Source organism: Anser cygnoides, chromosome 1, assembly GCF_040182565.1.
Source record: "Anser cygnoides isolate HZ-2024a breed goose chromosome 1, Taihu_goose_T2T_genome, whole genome shotgun sequence".
NCBI classification, from domain to species: domain Eukaryota; kingdom Metazoa; phylum Chordata; class Aves; order Anseriformes; family Anatidae; genus Anser; species Anser cygnoides.
The window spans coordinates 94,417,002-94,435,920 of NC_089873.1; the positions used below are offsets into that span (position 1 = coordinate 94,417,002).

The following is an 18,919-nucleotide window of genomic DNA, read 5'->3' on the forward strand; positions in this document are numbered from 1 at the left end:
TGGCGGCGCCGCCCTTTTCCCTCCCTCCCGCCGCCGCTCCCTCTCTCCCTCCTCCCCCCTCACCCCGGCCACGCGCGCGGGCTTCTGACCTCACTTCCCCTTGTGCAGCAGCCATTTTGTCTTTCCGCCGCCGCCGCTGCCCGCGCTTCTCCCTCCCTCCCGCCGCCGCGGGCCGCGCAACTCCAGTTCCCCCCCGGGGCCCCGCCGCATGCGCCCGGCCCCGCGGGGACGCGCCGCGGCCTGGCGCCGGGGTCTCCGCGCTCCGCCATGTCGAGCGAGGAGAGCTACCTGGCCATCCTGCGCTACCTCACCAACGAGCGGGAGCCCTACGCGCCGGGCACGGAGGGCAACGCCAAGAGGAAGATCCGCAAGGCGGCCGCCTGCTACGTGGTGCGCGGCGGCACCCTCTACTACCAGCGGCGGCAGCGGGACCAGCAGCGCTTCGCCGAGCTGGAGGTGGTGCTGCAGGCCGAGCGCCGCGCACGCCTCATCCGCGCCGCGCACCTGGCGCCCGACGGCGCGCACCGCACCCGGCTGCAGACCTGGCAGGGCCTCTCGCAGAAGTACTGGTGGAGAGGTGAGGGGGCGCCGCCGAGAGGGAGGCCCCCCCCCGTCCCGTCTGGGGGTGGGGTGGCGTGGTGGGGGCGGCCTGGGGCGTGCTGGCTTCTGTAGGTTGGGTTTGGGGTGAGGGGGGCTTGGCTGTGCCCTTCTGATCCCCAGTCGGGGGATCGCTGCCCGGTGACAAAGCAGCACCACGAAGCTCGCAGTCGTGATGGCTGTGTCCCTAAGACGCAGACCGTGCTGTCCCATCGGTTGTCGTGTGGCTTCGTTTTCACTAGTGGTATCGTTTAGGCTGGAAGCAATAGGTTTAGGTTGGAAATGAGGAGGCATTTCTTCTCAGAAAAAGCAGTCAGGCACTGGAACGGGTTGCCCAGGGAGGTGGTGGCGTCACCGTCCCTGGGGGTGTTCAAGGAGAGGTTGGACCTGGCCCTTCAGGACATGGTTTAGTGGGTGATATTGGTAGTAGGAGAACGGTTGGACCAGATGATCTTGGAGGTCTTTTCCAACCTTAACGATTCTAGAATTCTGTGTTTGTAAGGAAATACAGAGAGCAACTGTCCCAGTCCAGGTGTTGCGTACAGCCTGCTGAAGGGAGGGATTTCTCAATTCCTACACTTGGTATAGGATGATAATCCCTTTCATGCGATCTAGTTCCACTTTTAGCCTGATAATAAGCCTTTTTCAACTAGCTGGTGGAAGGTGTGCACACTTAAAATAGTAGACCCGCTATTAACTGTAGTTCTTATGCTCATCGTTATATTTCTCTATTGCCTCCCATGAGAGGATGAAAACACAGAACTAATCCTTAGCTGGGACCAGAGTCATGTCACAGCAGTTAGAAACCAGTTGTGTATTAACAACCAAAATTCCCAGGTGTGGCCTTCTTTTGGCTGAGCCAATAACTTAGTACCTGTATTCCTTTTGGATTTGGTGCTCTATTTTTACTCCTAGGTATCCATTAAACAAATCTCCAGCTTTTCAGTTGCCTGGAGCCCAATTTCTGTTTATCCTGCCTTTTTTTTTTTTTTTTCCAACCACTGGTAAGAAATCTGTTGTTTCAGCTACAGTTTTCTCTATCTCAGTTTGTAGGCTGTTTGCTCTAGCTGCAGCACATCCTTCCAGTCCAGGTCTCATTGATTTGAGGTGCCAATCTGTTGTGGCTGTAGCTGGGAACAGGGAGCTGGAATGGGGCCTGGGGTCGAGAAGGGTGTTGGCAGTGGGGTCTGCAGGCAGCAGACCCTGAGAACTAGGCCTGGTTTCAGCTGGAATCAAGGAAGCGTAAAACATGTCTGAAACAGGCACAGATGTCTTGGGTTGGCAAGTCTCGTATTGCCTCAAGTCTGTTTTCCCGATCCTTCCACAGATGCATATGCAATGATGCGATGCAGCACAGTACAAAATGCTGCAAGCAGGGCGAGTCTTTTCAGGTGTGATAGGTTTTGAAGCATGGAGGCACAGGTTCTATAGGCTCTTATATCGTCCTAGTGATGGAAATGAATTTGAGTTGAAAGCTTTTGTATGCTGAAAATGCCTTGGTATCTCATAGGACCTTAAGCTTAGGAACTGTCGAGTATCTAAAATTACTCAGTTACACCTGATCAAGTACTGGAGGGGAATGGAGTTTCTTTAAACTCCAAAAATCCTAAACAGCTGATTTAAATCAGTGTTAACAATACAAATCAGTGTCATAGCCTATAATTCAGTCGGTCCCAGTTTTGCGAAAGCCTTTTACATAAGCCTTCCATTTCTTATCCCGTTTAGTGAGGACAAACCGAGATCCCACTTGTGTGGAACTAATTGCAGGATCAATTTACAGCTTTCATTGTCTTGGGATTCTTATAGTGAATGTGTAAATTGCTTTTTTTTTTTTCTAGCTTAAAGTCCTTCTGGGACGGTTCTGCTTCATATAGTGATCTTAAATATTTGATTGCAAATTAACTGTGGATTACAGTAAGGACATACAAAAGTGTATGAGAAGCAGAACTGATAAAAAGAAGGTGTAGGTGGCTGACTTCGTTTTTCTTGAATAATCATTTAGTATCTTTTGGCTAATCACCTACGTATTTAATTATGAATTTAAGGCAAACTGAATGAGAATTGGAAGCCTAATTAAGCTTCATTAATTTTTCTTAGGTATTCTTAAGCAGGTTAAAGATTACATTAAGGAATGCAGCAAGTGCCAGGAAAAGCTAGATCGCTCCAGATCTCTGTCGGATCCTTCTGAAATGCTGGAGGAACTTGGACTGGATACAAAATCTCATGAAGATAGTAATGAAACAGATGATGAATCGAGTAATGCGGCATCAATCCCAGCTGCATCCCCAAAGCCTGTGAAGAAGAAGCCAATAGCAAAGCATGAGCTTGTATTTGTAAGTACTGCTGTTCACATCTGAATGTATTAAATGTTCGTGCATTCTTAAAAGTATGTTTACTTTCCATTGCTGTGATAATCCTGCATAATATGACATATTTTTATAAATATATTTGGTGTGTGAAAACAGGTGACTGGTACATATGACATGAAATCAATGATAATATATGATCTTTGGAAAACAAAATTGCCCCTATTTCTATATATACATATAAGATCCAAGGGAAAATTAATTGCAGAAGTATAAGAAAAGTATCACTTACAAGATTCTTGTGGAATCTGTATTTGTTCCTTAGTAAATTATGCTGTATTTATATATATGAAATTCTTGATGATGGTAACTGGGGGCTCATAGACATGTAAAGACTTGAATCTATAAATTGTTTCATGTTGTAGCATTGAAAGATACAGTCCAAGGAACTGTTTGAATATGTCTTCCCATTTTTCCAGTTGTCTGTTTTAACTTTTTGGAGGGAGGGTAAGAGTTGGCACGTTTGAGGGGGGGAAAAAAAGAGAGAATAATAGTAAGATGGTACAGGCTTGAACTGCTTTTATGGTTGCAGCAAATAATCCTTTTCTGTGTTTCAGTGTGAATGCTTACAAAGGCAGAGTCTAAATGTAATGAAGTTCTCGTAATGTTGTTTATGACAGGTTGACAGTAAGGGCCTTGTGAAGCAGTCATCTTCCAAACATTGTCTGTCAGTCTTAAACCAACTGAATCAGCAGAGGCTTTCCAATCAGTTCTGTGATGTGACTCTGCTGATTGAAGGAGAGGAGTACAAAGCTCACAAATCTGTCTTGGCAGCCAACAGCGAGTACTTCCGAGAGCTCTTCATTGAAAAGGGAGCTGTCACTAGTCATGAAGCTGTAGTGGATCTGTCAGGTGAATTGTTGTGGGTTTCGAAGATAGAAATCATAATATCTGAAGTAAGGTGTACAGTGTTTGATTCAGTCTCTTTCGAGTGTTCAAGACAACCAAATATTTTATCTTGCTTTTTTTCCTCTTTTAATCTAAAAGTATTTTGTATGGTTTTTCATGCTAAAATGATCACTCTTGTTTTTGCACAATTTGATCTCCCATACTGAATTGACCATGGAATTCCATCTCATAATTTCTGAGAAGCTTTGGATTTATTTATTTGTTTTAGCTTGATTAGGTGTGTTTTCTCCTTGTATTAGTCACAGACCTTAAAAAAGGGAACATAATCCAAATGCTTGAATACATCAAGAGGGAATGTTTACTAGCTTCTCAAAGAACTGTTTTGATGACCAAATACTAAATTGTCTGATGTCTGGAAAACATTACTATACATGTTTCTGTTTTTTTGTCAAACCTCCTGTTACCTTAAAGATGGGAGATAATCCTAAAATCAGTGTTCCAAAAATAACTTTGAAGAATATTGTACAGAACTTAAATGTTCCGTTGCTTTCCCATTACTTTCTTAGCCTTTGCATGAACAATAGGCATGCATGAACAATGGATTTCTAGTATGATGGTCCAGAAGGTCCCCCAAATTAAATATTTCATTTATGATTTTTTGAACTGTGGAAAATTATATCAAATGCTTCTTTGGAAGCATTTGTATCTGTGTATATATATCTTTTTCAGTAGCCAATTTCTTGACTCATTTTTCTGTAGAATTAATTGTTGCTTAACTCCAGGCTACTTTGTGAATGTAGCAGCCCAGAAAGACTTCAGTTAAATCAGGATTAATCTGCTTCAAAAACATTGTGGCCCTCCTAGCATCTTGAAACAATCTTTCTGAGAATTTTATCATGAAATTACCTCAATTTTACGTACTTATCAAAAATGTTGTCTTGAGTTTGACTTCCACAAACAATATATACAAGGAGGATGCTTTTGTGTAAAAGACAATGAATTGAGTCTGAATGGAGGGGCTCTAATGGTGTTTGTGAGTGTGTTTCACTCTAAATTTCAGACTTAACTGTATCAAAAATGAACTGTTGTATCCGTCCTGGGGTATTTTGGTATAACAAGGGGGTCATCAGTGTTTGCTCTAATCTCTTGTTTTATTCCTGATAGGGTTTTGCAAGTCAAGTTTCCTCCCGCTCTTGGAATTTGCTTACACTTCAGAATTAACTTTTGACTTCTGTAGTATGGCGGAAGTGGCCATGCTTGCCCGGCATCTCTTCATGTCAGAGGTTCTTGAAATCTGTGAAAACGTGCACAAACAGATGGAAGAGAAACAAATTACAGTGTACCAAAAGGGAGATATTCAAACAGTAGAGTCAACACAAAGTTTAGCAGAGCAGATTGGAGTTGAGATGCCGCTCCTGCATGGTGCTGAGCAGCCTCTACCAGCAGAGCTGGCAGCCCATGAAGTGACAGCAGTTGTGAATGGAGCTCCTTCCTCTGCTGGGCCAGAGGAGACAGCAGCACCCCAGCCTCACCTCCTGCCCCCAGAGCCTGCAGAGGCCACTCCTGACGATCTTGCAAAGCCTTTGGAGCAGTGTGAAACAACTGAAAATTTTATCAAAATAGAGCTGGTGGAGAACATTTCAAACAGCACTGTGTCTGTCAGACAGGCTGAGCCATCAGTTGTGGAAGCCATGGACACAGATGGTCAAATGGAAACGGATCTAAATGAAAGCTGTAAAGGAAATGTAGAGACTGCTTCTGAAGACTCCTCGGAAATGCTCAAGCAAAAACATGGCAGGCAAAGTAAAGAAGAGAGCATTTTGGCTTCACAACCAGAAACCATGGCTTCCAGCCAGGATGATACTTATAAAAGCAAGCTTCGCCAGCGTTCTGTTAGTGAAGGTGGATATATCAGATTGCATAAAGGAATCGAAAAAAAACTGCAAAACAGAAAGACAAATCCAAAATCTGCAATACAGCAGGTATTCTATCTCTGTTTAAGCCTGTTGGTGGTAATCATTCTGTGTTTCCACACCAGTCTGAAAAGACTGTTTCCCATTTCCAAGTGTTGTCTGGCAAATGCTTTAAGTGTTTTCTTTTTTGAGAAATCAACGTTACTGCATACTGAAGTAACATCTAAGATGTGACACTTGTGCAAAAAAAAAAAAAAATCAAATTTATTTCCAGACTGGAGACCTTTCGAACACTTGGTATTTTTAGCCTAGCTTGAATACCTCCATCATAGCTTTTTCGTGTCTGGACAGCAGGTGTTACCTGTTCCCCAAAATTCTTAATGATCTGGCAATTTCTTAGCTGTCATGTCTGTATGTCAGTGACAGACAAATACAAAAATATCGTGATCGATTACAGAAATGAAGCTCTACGTTTATTAAGACTTGAAAATAGCGTCTGGCATCCTGGGTAGATCTTAAGACATAGTCATAAATCATAACAATCCAGTGCCGCTACCCTTAGATTGGGATTAGTTTGTTTAATGAAAAAAAAATGTCCAAAGATTACTTAGATTAAAAGCATTCAGATGTTGTAAAAACTTAATAATTGTGTTTTTTTTAATGAAACAGCAATCTTATTTGTCTTTCAGGAGCCTTTCCTCTTCTAGTGCCCATAGATGGGTGGCATTCACCACACAGAGCACTAGTTCATTCAATCTTGTGAGAGTAGGCTTTGCTTCACTCCTCCAGAGGCAGTAAATGATACGAAGAACTGTTGCTTTCCAGAGGTGTTCTGTGAAGCATTTAAATAGTAGATCCACCCATCTGGTCTGAGAGGTATAAATTGTTACCCTTGTAGATAGAAATTGTAGCATTAGTCTCCTTTTATCTCTGGTCAGTGTAAAGACTGGATGTTAAAACTAGCACAGTCCAAATATTTGAGCACCCCATTTGTGACTTCTGTTTTCCCTGTTTTGGGAGGGGGAGCTCTTTCAGGAGCAGCTCCTGTTAACTTACTTCACAGTTTTTAAATCCCTTCCCTTGATAGAGAAGGTCTCCAGACAGCATCCACATTAGGAAAAAAATGTTTTAGATATTAGATTGCTCAGAATTGGAATTAGGAATAGGTTTTTGCTTTCATAACTGATCTCACAATTTTTCACCTTTTTGTCTTACGCTACCCTCAACTCCTACCATGACACTGGATGTTGTATAAGCATTTGAAAATAGACGTTCCTTCTTGAGTTCCTAGTTTTGATCCTGGAAGAATAACAGTAAAGATAAATTGCAAGGACATGCTGCTGACTTGAATTAGCATAATTGCTGTTGGCATGGAGATGTTGGGGACAAAGCATGCTTTGTATGAATGGGTTATTTTCTAAGCTCTTATTAATCATCTACTGGACAAAATGATTTTTGTGGCTTCCTAATTTGGCCAAGTTTGCATAACTTTTCAGAGCAACAGCAAGACATAAGAGAGTCTGAAAATGTTGTCCCTGTGTTGAGTTTGTGTGAGACAAGGAAAGGCTAGCGTGTTTTCAAAAACTGCTAGATGCTTCACTTGTTGAAGAAATGGGGATGCAATGTACTGTTTTTTCCCCTTGCCTTATTCTCAGAAACCTGAAGGGGAGATACCTGATACAAGAAATTTCAGCCTGATCAATTAAACTATGGATTTTAAAGAATTGACAGCAAGTTTCTGCAAAGGAAAACGAGATTACCAGCTCAAGGTAGCACTGCCAATACTGCCTCACACAAACATTAAGGCTGGAATACCCTTAACTGGAAAGAGCTTTGCTTGAATACTGTCAAATTTTTTACACATTATTAATAACTCTGTTCTTGCTGGCTGGTAAGAATGTATTAGGCCACTTTTTTATGTCTACTTTGATAACTTCTGAAATAAGTCTTGAAAGGGAAAGTTGAAGTGAAGGACATGGTTGGAAACATAGAAGTTATGACTGGAAGTATTTGTGGTTCTTCTCTAACTATCACTTAGCTTGCGTTTAGCCAGTTAGGGAGGGCTAGTTGGCTCTGAAGTGGTAAGTTGTCTGTCTATAATTATAGTCAGCTTGTGGTTGTAAAAGAAGACCATTTTTCTTACCATAATCTCTCTGGATTTTCAGTGATCTAAAAAGGCTTAACTTTCCAGTGGCTACAGAAACTAAGCAAGATTGGGTGATGTTACTGTAACATGAAGAAACATAAGCTTTTATCACTGACTACATTGTATTTCATGCCTCTGAAAGTGAAGTTCATTCACTGGTTATGTTTTTCCAATTTAGGTTGCCATGAAGCTGGTACAGAGAGGGAAAAAAATGAAACAGCCCAAAAGAGAGACCACAGAAAATAATGAAGTAGAAGCTCAGCACAAATGCACGGAGTGTGGAATGGTGTTCCAGCGGCGCTATGCGCTTATAATGCACACACTAAAACATGAAAGATCTAAAGATTATAAATGCCCAGTAAGTTTTTTTTGTCTGTAAACTTTGCTATTAAAATTCATTCAGTAATGACATTAGTAATTATTTTTCTTGTATCTTTTAGTATTTAGCATTTATTTTCTTTACGGATTTGAGAGACGGACAGAGCCTTGATCTAAATGGGTAAAATGTAGTGCAGCCACATGCCCTGATAGCATCATGTGGCATGAGAGTGCCCGTGCTGCTCATGGTACTGGGTGGGCTTTACTTTTAACCTTACTGGTAAATTTACAATTGTATTTAGATTATCCTGGAAGTTACTCCTTACTGGGAAGTGATCAGTGGCCCTGTCAGTAGCCTTAAAAAGCCAACATGTAATTCTATTAATTAACCTGAAAAAAAAAAAGTCTGTTGGAGTCAAATTACAGACCTATGTAATCAGATTACTATATTTAAAATCTTTGATTTACCTTTTTTGAAATAGCTTTGAAATATTGCATGCAGATTAAAGTTGTAATGTTTTCTTTCCTAGTTGTGTAAAAAAGAATTCCAGTATGGTGCCTCCCTACGAGCTCATCTTGTCCGACACACACGGAAGACTGAAGTGAACACTGCAGCTTCTAGCGTAGAAGAGACAGGCATGTCTTCAGTGAAAGGGAGAACTAAACGGGAATTTGTGTGTGATATATGTGGCAGAACTCTACCTAAGCTCTATTCTCTCAGGATACATATGCTCAAACATACAGGTGTAAAACCACATGCATGCAAGGTAAAGAAAAAGTTATTTTACTTTGTAATCACGTCAGTAATGTATTTGATATTTTAGTATTGACCCTCTATCCTACAAGTTAGGTTAATTTAGGTCATTTCACAATGGGAAAAAATAACATAACATTGCTGATGAAATTTCTTGTAGTTGGAGACTGTAAACTAGAATTCAACTAGAAGCTTGAATCATGGAATTTAATACTCCTATGCCTAGAAAATGTCTTTGCTTGAGTGTTCTTTTTTAACAGACCATTTTTACTACTGGTGAGAAATCATAGGCTTGGTCATCCTTGTTCCTAAGATACAGGAGTTGATATTGTGTTTGGAGCTAACAGGTTTTCAAAGCTAATCTGTTTAAATATTCTGTGTTTTTTTGTCCTCTTTGATTGGATCTGGATTTTTTTTTAGGTCTGTGGAAAGACCTTTACATATAAGCATGGATTAAAAATGCACTTAGCTCTCCATGAAGTACAGAAACAGTTCCAGTGTGACTTGTGTGAGAAGTCCTTTGTCACTAAAAGAAGTCTTCAGGAACATATGAGCATTCATACTGGTAAGTAGTGAGAATTGCTTTGGATGGCTTTTGTGCGCTGGTGAACTTTAGCATGGTTCTTTAATGTTAAAGGAACCATTTAAAAAGAAAGTAGTTTTTCATCCTGGTCAGGCAGTTGACTTAGACATAATTAGTCATTTATATTTCTCCTTTGGGCTTGTTTTATCATAGCTTAAGATTATTATGGAAATATTCTATACCAGAACAGGGAGTTGTGGTTAGTCTGTTCCTACGTCTTTATTTACTTATTTATGCCTATATCATGTGAATTCAACAAAGAAAGCCAGAGATGAACATTTCTGAGCACCTATACTTTCAGTCTATCCTTTTGGAGGAGAACTCGTGAAGTTGAAACTCTGAGAAAGTCCGGGTGTTTTTTCAAGACTTCTGCTTGTACTAATAAAACATTTATAAAGCAAGAATGTAGTATTTGTTGCACAGCTATTTTAAATAATTTGAGTGAAAGATATTTTTAAACATGAGCAATGCTTCAGGATTTATTCCTATTTTAATAGGTTGTATGCTCTTTTAAGATTGTGTACTTTCTCGTGGGATACCGTTTGTATGATCTAAGAAATATAGGACTTGTATTCTAATTTCACAAGTCTTATACTGAAGTTTTATAAAAACTGGCATCTTGAAAGATCTTGGCATGTAAAAGATGATGTTTCTTTTGTCTAAGACAAGCAGTTTTAAACTATGTTGTAATATGTAGAAGTTGCCTATGTTTCCTGAGTTGGGAGGAATCAGAAGAAAGAGCCTGTACCAAAAGTGGAAGAATTTATATTTGTACTCAGGAGTCATAAAGTGATGAATTGGAGTTGAAAGCTCTTCTTTTGAAGTAGTGTTCCACAAATTCAAGGTGTGAGTCACCCACAGGCAATGCTGCATTGCTGGAGAAGTTGTGTATTATATGAGAACAGGCAATTGTTTTTCACACAAGAGGGCAGTTTTTTTAAACTGTTCACATTTCATGGCTAATAGTAGCTGTACTGTTGTACCCTGTGTTTAGAAACATGCAGTGAAGTCATTCAGAGTTGTTACTCTCCCTTCTGTCTATGACTACATTGGCACATACAAAATACACTTGAAAATTCCATCTGTGTGTAGTTAAACCAACTTCTTTTTGCAGCACTGCTCTGATTACTTCAGATAAATTACATAGGAAGAAAAAACACTCAAAAAGCATCCCAGAGAGATGGAGGCCTGGCTTTGTAACTTGTTTGCTTTTGTTTTTTGTCAGGAGAATCCAAGTACCTTTGCTCCATCTGTGGAAAGTCTTTCCACAGGGCTTCAGGACTCAGTAAACACATAAAGAAACACCAGCCAAAGCCTGAAGTTCGTGGATATCAGTGTACTCAGTAAGTTGTTAGTTGCTATGGTGTTTTGTTCTTTTGGTTTGTTGTTGGGGTATTTTTTGTCCTTTTTTTTCTTAAAGATGAAAAGCAAATCCTGGTTATAGAACAAAAGTTCATTGGCCTTCAGTGAGATTTGTAAAACATTAGTGTTATAAAAAATAACTAGACTTCTGTTAATACTTGAGTTGGAGAGCAACACCTTGGGATTTTTAATTGTTACCTACTTTCATACAGTTATGTTTTAATGAGTATGTTTGCACTTGCAGCTGTAATAAGTGGCCATGTGGTTTTAAAGCTCCGCTGTAGGACAGATAGAAGAGCGGTAAGCTTGTCAGAGACGAAGGGTCTTCAGCCTGCTCTTGCCTTCCTTTACTGTGATAGTTAATTTCAGCTGCATATATGTCCTATTAAAGTCTGTGGTGTAATGTACTCATGTGCACTGCAGTATGCACTATGTTTAGTAAACAGCTGTGCAGGAATATCTAGATTATAGATTCAGATTAAGACTCACTGACTATTTTTAACTTGATTATAAAACTTGTATGACCACTTAAATGTTTTTCTTTTACTGACTTTTAACAGAAACTCTAATTGTAAAGAGTGTGTTTCATAGTGATTTTACAAATCATGTTGCTTTTCATATGACCAAGCAGACTATAGGAGAACCTTTCAAATAACCTGTAGAAGCACAAATGGTACTTAATTTCCACACTGTCAATTAGGTCTCTAGAAAACTCTCTCAGGTATTAAAAGGGGCTGTACTATTTGTGATTGCCTGTATGTAGCTTGTGGTATTAATGAAAACTTATATCTAAAATATTTGTAATATATCTCTGGTAGTACAGCTGTACAAATAATATTTCCTTTCCTAAATATGCTGAAACCTCATTTTAATTTTGTCTGCAGTGTTTTTGTTTAGTGTTTTGTAGTACTAAAAACGTAGATCTCAAAAATTCAAAGAACAAAGCTAATAGGATCCACATCAGGGATGGAATTGGTTAATGAAACATAACAGGGAAGACAATTTTGGTTTTGAAAGAGAGTTACATTAAAAATAGATATTCAAGGCAGTAGTCATGGATGCATCATCACCTCGAATGAAAATGTATTTTGATTCCTCAGCTCCTTCAAAACAGACACAACCCTTGTTTCTTCTAGAGTTTAGATCTATTCTAGGAATATAATTCATGTTGTCACAAGTGGTTTAGAGAGCTTCACTAAGCTACAAGTAGGCTTCATTTTTCTAGTACATTGGCTTGGTATGTAAATCTTCCAGCCAGGCTTGAGTTTGAGCTTCTGGCCCAGTTAAATTAAGCTTCACACAAGTTACTTTGCTAAAAGTAGAAGTAGATACTAGATTAAATCACAGTAGTGTGTGAGTGTCAGAGGATAGTGGTCATGGTTCATTTTTTACTTCTGAAATTAATACTTCTCTAATGGATTTTCTAAATACGCAGTCCATGAGAACACCAAGTACCAACCTCTTTGAAGACCCTTAGGGATCTGGAAATCCGGGATCCCTGAGAATCCCATTTGAAGTGGAGCTGTTGGTGATTTTGTTTTTGTTTTTCCTAGCCTAAGAGAAGATTGTTCAGGCAACTCAGGGACTATAACCTATTTAATTTCTCTAAAGCATAGAAGGTTTTTTTCTTGCCTTTGCAGGGTACCCAATCTTTGTGAAGTGTGATATTACAAGTTTCGTTCTCGTATGGAAACTTTCTTCTTTTCAGATTCCACTTTAAGTTGGAATTCAGAGATTCCCTCATTCCAGAGGTGGTTGAGCTACAAAATGTAAATCCTCTACAGTGGACTTAGAAGTCCATGAATAACTTTGCTTGTTGGCCTTTCTCTGCACTCTGTCCTTTCTCAAGTCGTACAGTGTATCATGATACATGAGGAAGAGATATAGAAGATTAGGCAGAAGAAGAGGTCTGTAAGGCAAAATTTCTTTCAAAGATAAAGCATGTCTTTGGCTGGACTACCCCTGTAGTTTTTACATCAAGAGAAATTTGTTATTTTATGTAGTCACACTATGGGAAGATATAAATGAAGAAAAACTTTAGGAATTTAGTTTTAGATGTATTCAAACAGCACACTAAAGAATGAACATCACTAATCTCAGATACATTCTTGTAGAATCCTGAATTTGTTTTTTAATTTCTTAAAAAATATACTTGAGCGTTACAGAAAAAAACTCACTGTTTTTAGATAAAAATGTTATCTTTGTTTTATTATTTAATCCTCTTTGGTTAAGGGAGGAAACAACTGTTAGAACCCTCATAGTAATTCCTATGATATAATATACCTTTTTGATATCTTCCAGCCAGTCTGCCTTTGATTAATCCTCATAATAAAAACAGAAGGAATATAGTCATCCATAACAGACAAAAATGTTTCAGAACAGTGTCCTCAAGTGATATTCCAGATTTTCAGATAAGCTGCTCTTCCTTTTTATTTCCCCTGGTTTGGAAAGTGTTTGTGCTTTGTATCAATATTGATGACACTACAGGTCTTCTCCAAGTGTTCAGTTGCCATTACAGAAGGGGATTTCCTTGGAAATCAGGATTACCAAGATCTTGCTGATATAGAATGCTACAACCTTTGCTGTTACAGGTGTGAAAAGAGTTTCTATGAAGCTCGAGATCTCCGGCAGCATATGAATAAACACTTAGGTGTGAAGCCATTTCAGTGCCAGTTCTGTGGAAAATGTTATAGTTGGAAGAAAGACTGGTATTCTCATGTAAAGTCTCACTCTGTCACAGACCCTTATAGGTAAGAGGAAATAACTGAAATGTAAGAAATTATAATGCCACAGCCCTAGATTAGTCACCAAGGAACTGCCTAATCCATGGTTCAAGTACTGATTGATTGACCTTGACTGGGGCGTTGAGTTCTTGAGAATGTGGATGGGTGACTTCAAATAGCGTGGTCAAACTGGTAATCTGCTGGCACAATCCTGGGACCAACGTATATGAAGTCATAAGAGGATAAGTATAATTAGTAAAGTTATGCTTTGTATGCAGTCTTGCTTCTCTAGAACAGTAAGTGGAAGTTTTGTGGCTATTAATAAGAGAAAATGTGGCTTTTACAGTCCAATGGCATTTCTAATTACGGAAATAGCTGTCATGAAACTATATACCCATTAAACTTTACCTACATTAATTCAAGTACATTTTTATTTTAAAAAGTTTAAGATAAGCATAGGATAATGGTTTCAATGATCTCTCATTTTACATGCTCTAGGTGTAATATATGTGGTAAAGAATTTTATGAGAAAGCCTTGTACAGAAGGCATGTAAAGAAAGCCACACATGGTAAAAAAGGAAGAGCAAAACAAAATCTGGAACGAGTTTGTGAGCATTGCGGAAGAAAATTCACGCAGCTCCGGGAATATAGGAGACACATGAACAATCATGAAGGTATGTAGAAAGCAAGTAGTCATGGCATTCGCATACCCCTAAAAGCATTGTGAAGAAAAGGGTTATTGTGAGTTATCTTTGAATCTTTGCGTGTCCTGTGATGCAGAACACACAGAAGTTCTTACAGATTGTCCAGTTAGTTTTATGCTTATCCTGATTAATTAACTTTCTTGTGGTGATTCCCAGAAGTGCTGCTGGCATCTTTCTAAAACTGTAGTCACACAGTCACAGTATCATTTGTCTTTCTCGAACTTTAATGGAAGAATTATTTTAGAAGCAATAGGAAAAAAAAGTATCTGGCAAAGAAAGAACTGCACGTACTACTTTGAAAGTTGCATGTGGCTAGTAAAATATTCCTCAAACAGGAGAGTGATTGGCTTGAATTTAGAAAAAGGGCCACTGGAAATTGGTTAACTTCTTGATTTATAACTGGTAGTAAGCTTTATAATGTTTGGGGGAACTATGAAACTACTTTATAATTTAAAAAGTATATGCATTTTTACTTTAGCTGTGAAGTGTGATCTTCAGTATTTGGTTATTCCAGCTGTGTTTGAAGTCTATAATACAGAGACACATCTTCAGGAAAAAAAAAACAAACTTTTTTGAAGCTTATCTCCTTTTAAAAAGCTGCTACAGCTCTCTCTAACTACTGGAATAGAGATTGTTTCTAAATACAGTGAGTCCTGTATACTGGATACCTAGCCTAAACTTACAGAGACTGCTATGGAGAAAAGGTTAAAATAGTGCTTGTCACCGCCCACATGCTCCATTAGATAATACAGACCACAGAATTTGCGCATTAAAAGGGAGAATAAGATTATACAAACACCATGTGCAGAATTTGAACATATGTGGTGTGGAGGAGGAAAAAAAAAAAAGCTGTAGATGGCCTTATAAACTAACTAGAATAAGTGCTGATTTGTTGAGAGGTGTATAGAAAGATTTATGGAAATAAGGTGTGACTAGGAATGTGACATGTTCTTATAAGTAAAAGATGGTTTCAGAAGTAAATTGTTTTTGCCTGTGATGCCTTAGTTTTACATTAAGCTTTATGCACTTAAAATAGTGCATCAAACTGCATGAAAAGGAATGGTAAAAAGAAATTTTTGAGAAGACATTAGTTTGCGCAGAGCACTTGTGGAAAGGAAAGTTGTACCATTTAATGTGTTATCCTTACTTTATACTGTAGTACAGAAATGGTAAGTAAGATGATTCTCTTGCTTGGAAAAACTTGTAGTACTTGTATCATTTCTTTGTGCTTTTATACTACTGTCCTTCCTGTTGTTTCTCACCGTCATTCATACATACTTATAAATGCTGATGGTCATTTTTTCTTTGCCTTCCATTTGAAAACAGGTGTGAAGCCATTTGAATGTCTAACTTGTGGAGTAGCCTGGGCTGACGCGCGTTCCCTGAAGCGTCACGTAAGGACGCATACTGGAGAACGGCCCTATGTCTGCCCAGTCTGCAACGAGGCTTACATAGACGCCCGGACGCTGCGGAAGCACATGACCAAGTTTCACAGAGACTATGTTCCCTGTAAAATTATGCTGGAAAAAGATACTCTTCAGTTTCATAACCAGGGGACACAAGTGGAGCACGCCATCAGCATTTTAGCAGCAGACATGCAGGAACAAGAAACTGAAATTAGCGTTGGTGGTGAGGAGATTGAGACTGTGGTAGTGACAGGAGACACACTTGAAGCGATTGAAGCAGTTGCAGCTACTGAAGAATGTACATCAGTCTCCACTCTTTCTGACCAAAGCATCATGCAGGTGGTAAATTATGTACTGGCACAACAGCAAGGACAGAAAATGGCAGAAGTCACACAGGCCATGGAAACTGTAGAAGTAGAAGTAGCTCACGTTGCAGAGACAGAGTGAACACGGCACATAAGAAAGAGCAAGGAGACTGAGGTCTTACGATATGTGATAGCTAAATATTAACTGGATATCTGAGGCTTACGGATACCTACTCACACCATTAATCTCCAGTACTGAATTTCTTGGTTATGAAATATTGCACGACGCATTACAGGGCAAAAGTTAAGATGCTTCAGTGTAGTCCAAGGCTTTGATGGCTAAGATACCTGCACTGGTCATAACTATTTAAAAAAAACTGTTGGGATAATGTTTCCTGTGTCATGGAGTATCATGCTGTAAATTAAAAAATCTATAAAGTGGCCGCACTAAAATCTAGAAATGTACAATTGGTAGCATTTTTTACTCATTTTTACATGCATTTCATCAAGTTTGTGAGTGAATGACCAACATAGGGTTTCATCTCTTTACTCCCTAAAACAAGGGAATGGTGGAGTTTCATGCAGTGCGTGCTTTACGTGACAAAATCTGAGGCTTTTGTCTTTAGGCAGGTGCACCATCTGCAATTAGTGAATCCTAGTTTTGAAGAACTTGTTTAAATTCCAGATCACTGGGGGCAGGTCCATGGTTCAGCAAAACAATGAGGGAAGGGGTTCCAGAAGTCTGAGGATGTGGTACCCTGAGATCAGGAACTCAAGTTCTCTGGAGGATATCCTAGTGAAGGGAGACAACTTCTGTAAGTAAACTATTTGTGAGAGGAGCTTACACTTCATCCTCCATGCACAGCTATGTTTAGGTTAATGGTGGTCAGTTGTGTCAAGGAACCTACTGTCTGTGTTACACATACCCAAAGCAGGCAACCTAATGCTGGATGCTTATATTTTTGTATTAAATGTGATGCAGAAGCTTTTAACTGAAGGAGTATAATGGCATGTTTTTGTGAGAAGGGGCATATAAGTGTGCTCAAGTCCCGCTAGTTAGGAACTGATCTTGTATTATATTATTGAAGGGAGGAGCTTTGGTAATTCCCAAATGGGGGACACAGCCATGTCAGAGGAAAGAACTATGAAAGTCTTAGCATCAGGTAAGAATTTGTCTCAAAATTACAGGAGTCTCCAGATGACCTTATTACAGATGCTCTAACAAATACTTCTAAGGCAAGCTAATAACTCAGTGTTTGTATCACATTGATGGAAAAAATCCTTACTAGATTTTCCTGCTAGTAAGCATGAATCACAGCCATGCTTGACCAAGCTGATTTAATACAACGTACAGTGCACATGTCAAGGTGTGGGTCCTTTAATGTTGTTTTTTTAATTGCTTTTTTTAAATAAGTGTTGCTCAGGAGATCATGGAACGTGCTAGACATGAATAACCAGAAGTGTATTCTTTTAAATTATTCTCAGTCTCTATAGCATTATCAAATGCTTTCCAACTTTGACAGCAGCAGGGTATCCAAGAAGCCAGAAGGTCTGGGGGGTCACTAAAATCGTATGCATATAATGCTGTAACCCATGAAACTGATTCACTAAGCAAAATTTAAGCAAAATCCATGATGAAGTAACCACCTCCTTTGAATCTGCCTTCCATCATATTTAACTATTTGAGTATCTGCCTACTAAGCTACAGAATGAATTGTTCTTTTTATATTTTGCAAACCTGTAGATAAGCAGTTGTTGAAATTTTAAGGTAGCTTGAGTTCCTGCCTCAGATTTGAATTAATCTGTGGATAACTACTTCAAAAGTGAATGTTGTCCTGCACAGAAGTCATGTCATTATTTATACATCCTGCAGCCCTTTACAACTGTGTTCTTTTCTAGTTACCCAACTGAGTAAAGCTAAAATGAATACTTGAAGAAGAAAAGAAACACAAACTGCTAGCTATAACTTCTGAATTTTTGTATGGTCAAGAATCTTGAGATAGCCATCCTGCTTAAAATGGAAAAAAAAAAAAAAAAAAACATAGGTAAATTAACTGTTCTTACTGCCACTATGATGGAAAAAGATTTAATAGACTGCTAGATAATCTTTAAAACTTATTCCAGTGTTTGTATCTTACAAATAAGTATGTATTAAGTGATGAAATTGCAAGGGAAAACAGCTGTAAATAGTGCTAGAACATTATTTGTATATTTAGTGTGTTACCTTAAAAAGAATATTATTAGCACCTCAGTTTAATCTTTGGTGCATTTATTTATTTGCCCAATACATGGTAGGAAACAGAAGTGAAAATGAATTTCAGAGCCTTGTTCCCCACTGTAGAAATACTTCAACTGACTTGATAGCCTGCCATTTAAAAACAATGAAATAAGTTTGTTTCATAAACAGAACTCAACCAGGAATATCAAAGCTGAACACTGAATACTGTGCCTCATCTTTCAGAAGGGCATGAGGTTAATAGGGAATACTGTTGTTAGCTTTGCTGTTCCTGTATTTCTGAGGTTGCCTTATGTTTTTCCTTAGATATCCTAAGCTATTAATTTAAGATGCTTACTATGCTTCCGCAACCTCTTTGATGTCAGACTGCAAATATGCAGTTTATATTTAATTTGATTTTTTTAAATGAAGTTCATGAGACCTGTCCATTTATAAAGTATAGTGATAAACTCTTGTATATAATTTGATCTGTACATTATGCTGTTTTTATTTAGTGTTAGATGTATAAAGTTATGGTTTCTGTCATTAAATAAACTAAGCTTTGCCATGAATTGCTCTTTTAAGCAACTTTTTTTCAGGGGGAAAAAAGTGTTACAATGGTGTTCATTCCTCTTCAGTATTTCCTCTTTTATATTATAGTCAGAGGCTTTCTACATC

The 18,919-nt window shown here is 38.9% G+C and overlaps 1 protein-coding gene across 2 annotated transcripts; it reads left to right on the plus strand.

Annotated features, from left to right (window-relative positions):
• The first annotated feature begins 119 nt into the window (after positions 1-119).
• ZBTB11 (zinc finger and BTB domain containing 11) lies at positions 120-18,813 on the plus strand. Of its 2 annotated transcripts, none has more exons than XM_048057994.2 (11): positions 120-577; positions 2,695-2,930; positions 3,584-3,815; positions 4,977-5,794; positions 8,050-8,229; positions 8,720-8,956; positions 9,364-9,508; positions 10,752-10,869; positions 13,480-13,638; positions 14,110-14,285; positions 15,642-18,813. In XM_048057994.2, the coding sequence occupies exons 1-11, from the start codon at positions 268-270 to the stop codon at positions 16,166-16,168; spliced, it is 3,138 nt and encodes a 1,045-aa protein (XP_047913951.2). In that variant the 5' UTR covers positions 120-267; the 3' UTR covers positions 16,169-18,813. The 2 variants fall into 2 exon arrangements, with proteins under 2 accessions (XP_047913951.2, XP_066858941.1); XM_067002840.1 differs by lacking the exon at positions 120-577 and adding an exon at positions 1,035-1,260.
• The last annotated feature ends 106 nt before the right edge of the window (positions 18,814-18,919 follow it).